Source organism: Theobroma umbraticum, unplaced genomic scaffold (assembly GCF_002168275.2).
Source record: "Theobroma umbraticum cultivar Fairchild unplaced genomic scaffold, ASM216827v3 scaffold_55.0, whole genome shotgun sequence".
NCBI lineage: Eukaryota > Viridiplantae > Streptophyta > Magnoliopsida > Malvales > Malvaceae > Theobroma > Theobroma umbraticum.
The window spans coordinates 3330237-3333989 of NW_018397270.1; the positions used below are offsets into that span (position 1 = coordinate 3330237).

At 35.2% G+C, this 3753-nt stretch overlaps 1 protein-coding gene across 1 annotated transcript; it reads right to left on the reverse strand.

Moving 5' to 3' along the window:
• Positions 1–1614: 1614 nt before the first annotated feature.
• On the reverse strand, positions 1615–3747 carry LOC110426414 (disease resistance protein RPM1-like). Its single transcript, XM_021441624.2, has 2 exons — positions 2211–3747; positions 1615–2112 (listed from the first exon to the last, which is right to left on the reverse strand). The coding sequence occupies exon 1, from the start codon at positions 3715–3717 to the stop codon at positions 2230–2232; it is 1488 nt and encodes a 495-aa protein (XP_021297299.1). The 5' UTR covers positions 3718–3747; the 3' UTR covers positions 1615–2112; positions 2211–2229.
• Positions 3748–3753: the final 6 nt, after the last annotated feature.

Consider the following 3753-nt stretch of genomic DNA (forward strand, 5'->3'; position numbering starts at 1 on the left):
CATGATTTTGATTATAACTAGTTTATACAGAGTTGGGAGTTGGAAGGGGGCCATTGCTGCGGTTAAGGAAAAGTGGGCCATTGTAGCTTGTGCTTTTCCTTGTCAGAACGCATCAATCCATGGAGGCATCATCATCTTTGATACTGTCTTGGCATCCAAAGCTCTATAGGAATTCAAAAAAAATTGAGCTGGTAAGTTTAGACTCCAAGAGATCTTCGTAACCAAATGGGGTTGACATTTTGTTTTTGAATCTGCTAAACCAGCCTGAAATGCAGAATGAGAACAATGATATTGCATTGTATTTGTATGCCACGATTAAGCTATAGCTTTCGGAATCGGGTGAGAGAGAATGTCACGAGAAAGTATTTTTATCTCACATCGAATAGGAATGAGATATCTTGAACCCGTTCTAAGCGGGTGGGTTGCATACTTTTATAAGCGCGTTTATAGGGAGAGGGTAATGATCCCGTGACAAGTGGTATTAGAGTGGACTGGACCTTGTCTGACTCACGCCAAGCGTTCGGGTTCAGAAGAACTCAGGATAGGTAGGGTGGCCAAGGACAACGAGGGCGTTGCTGGAATCGAATGGGAGAGAGTGTCACGAGGAAAGTGTCTCTATTTCACATCGAGCAGGAACGAGAAATCCTAAGTTCTTTATAAGCGGGTGTGCTGTACACCCCATAAACGTGTTTATGAGTTTATGGGAGAGAAGGTAATGACCCCGTAACATATGCTGTCCTTAATTTTTATAGATACTAGAAGCCAAAAAAAAAGGAAAGATTATAAGCAGAATTCTTTTTATGGGTCTTTGTTTGTAATATGAATTCATTAGCTAGGTCTTTGTTTCTCGATCTTTGTTTTAGTTAGTGAAAAAAATGTGAATTTATTGTTAAAAAAAAAAAAGAAGAGCCTAGCACATGTTAATTTCTCGATAAAGAAACAAGTCACATAATTGATAATTTTGTATTTTAAATCAAAAGACGAAAAACAATGACAGACTGATACATCACATCATGAACTAAAGGTTTGACATATAGTCTAATATTTCATTTTCAATAAATAAATAGCATAAGGAATGTGAATTTATTGAAGGGAAGAAAGCTTAGCAGATGCAACTTTCTCACTAAAAAAAACTTACACAACTGAAAATATTTTATGGAAATTTTTAAAAGTATTTTAGATGAAAAATAATGGCAGTTTTGTACATCAAGTTACTAAAACATTAAGTCTAATATTTCATTATCACGAAATAGCTAGTGTAAAAAATTGAAATTTATTGTGGAAGGAAAAAACGCCTAACGCATGCAAATTTCTCGCTAAATAAAAAAGCTGCACAACTGATAATATTGTATTTTAGACGAACAATTACAACAGCCTCGTACATCACATTATAAACAAAAGATTGGCATTTAGTCTAGTATTTTATTTTCAAGAAATAGCTAGGGTAAAGAGTGTGAATTTATTGCACTACCAAAAATTAGCTTTTTCCGACAAAAAATTTCATCAAAAAAAATTAAAATTCCATTAGAAATATTTTCTTTCCACAGATTTTCAACGTAAAAATTCATTAAAAATTTTATCGATAAAAGGCTCGTAAGAAATACTTTCTACTGAAAATTTATTGAAAATTTTCAACAGAAAATTTCATTGAAAAATCTCATCAGAAAAAGTACATAATTCATTGATTGTACCATAACAATTTTGTTAGAAATTTCCAAAGAAAATTTCATTGGAAAAGCATTGCCAACAGAATAAGGAGATAGATAACATAAATTTTCAAAAAACTAGACTTACGGCTACACCTCCCAATAACTTAAATGCTAATGTACTTCTTGAGCATAGCTAGCTCTTTAGGCATTAACATTCTTGCAAATTATATATAATCTTGATCCCGTTCCAAACCTGTTCCAAATGTTCTTGTCAAGAGCTCTTAGCTTTGTTTTTGAACAAATTTAGGAGAAACAACACAAGGGAAAAAAAAGCACATCATGAACACTGAGAAATAGTGATCAACATCAACAACACTACAGCCTTGATGGGAAAGAAATGACCACTTCTTTTGATTGATTTCTCAAGGAATTTAACCATCCTGGATTAATAGACAAGCACCACCTACAAGTAAAATACATGCCTTCCAATGTAAATATAATAGAATCACAAAAGCACAAAAGCAACAAATTAGTATAAACTTTAACTTTGGAAAGGTGTACCTGTAGCTTCAGAAGACTTCTAATGCAAGTATTCTAACAAGCTTGAATCACCGAGCTTGTAGGTTGAATATTGTTGTTGAGTATTATTGAAGTACAAATAGACATTTGGTATATGTTGAACTTTCCAGTGGTCTTGGCCAGCATCCGGTAGCATTCTTCGAGCAAATTCTTTCGACATATCACTAATTTCAAAATATTTAAGGCACTTCATATGGCATATGTCAGATGGCAGCTCCTCCAATCTTGGACAAGATCCAATGAAAAGATTTTCAACAAGACACAATCCTTTTTCATCTATTTTCAATCTATTCAATCTATCCATCCCTTCAAGCCATAACTCCTTGAGTACCGGAAAGTATCCATCCTCAAAATGCAGTTGTTCTCCATTGTATCCCTTGTAGAGAAGAAGCTCCAATAACTTAGGCAAACCCCCAAGAATTTTGAGTGGAATATCTGACAATTGTGACCAAAATAATCGAATCCTAACTAGGCACTTTAGTTCAGAAATCCAATCAGGCAACTTTTCTAGACGTCCTTGAAGCCGAAGGCAAAGCAAACTAAGGGGAGGAGATGACATTGATTGCAATTGGAGAAGTTCGTTCTCCTTTCCTGAAATAACATGTAGTGATTCGAGGTAAGACATATGCTCAACGGCATTGCACAGAGCATTCCCACTTTCTGATGTTAGGTTAGTGATTCCCAACTTTCTCAAATGCTTCAAACTTCCCAACTCTCTAATAAAACCAAAATTATTTTGTGCATTCATGTCCACATAATAAAGCTTTTCCAAGGAGTTTAAACTTCGAACAATACCGCGTATTTTCACCCCTTGTCGAGTATCATAATCCTCAGAATAAGCTATAAGATATTGCAAATTGGAGAGCTTATTGATCTCAACTGGTAATTCACGAACAAGAGAACGTTTCAAATCCAAAGTTACTAGGTTGCGCAACTTAGCTAAGGACTTTGGGAGCATCTTTACTTTTGTATCTCTTACACTTAAATATTTCAAATGCAAGAGGTTTCCCAATTCTTCAGGTAAGTAATTCAATGGAACTCCCTCAAAATCTAATTCTTTCAAAAGTATGAAATTCGCAAACAATGACCTGAGCAAAGATTTGGGAAATTCGTTTACCTCAAAAAAGATGATCGAATGAGTTTTTGAGCAACCGCTGCTTCTTGACAAGTTGTTTGATTCATCCTTGATTGAGAGGTGTCGAGCTGTTTGATTAGGACATTGTAAATTTTTGGCTGAAGTTTGTATCAAACTCAGTTCATCTGACTTGGAAAGAATGACCTCATGCATTAAATCGTGGACTCGACAGTTTCTAACCACACCATCAAAATCAACCGATTCTGCTTGAACCAAGTTTCTGTGAATGAGCTCAGTCAAGTATTCTCTTGCAACTTCTTCTAGTGTTGCACCATCTCGTTGTTTTACAAACCCCTCGGAAATCCACAATCGAACCAATCTTGTACAATTGACAACATAATCCTCTGGGAACATGCCAAGGTACAAGAAACAAGATTTGAGATGATAAGG

Coding starts and splice junctions, on each gene's coding strand:
- LOC110426414 (XM_021441624.2), bottom strand. CDS start 3,717: ATGTTCCCAGAGGATTATGTTGTCAATTGTACAAGATTGGTTCGATTG.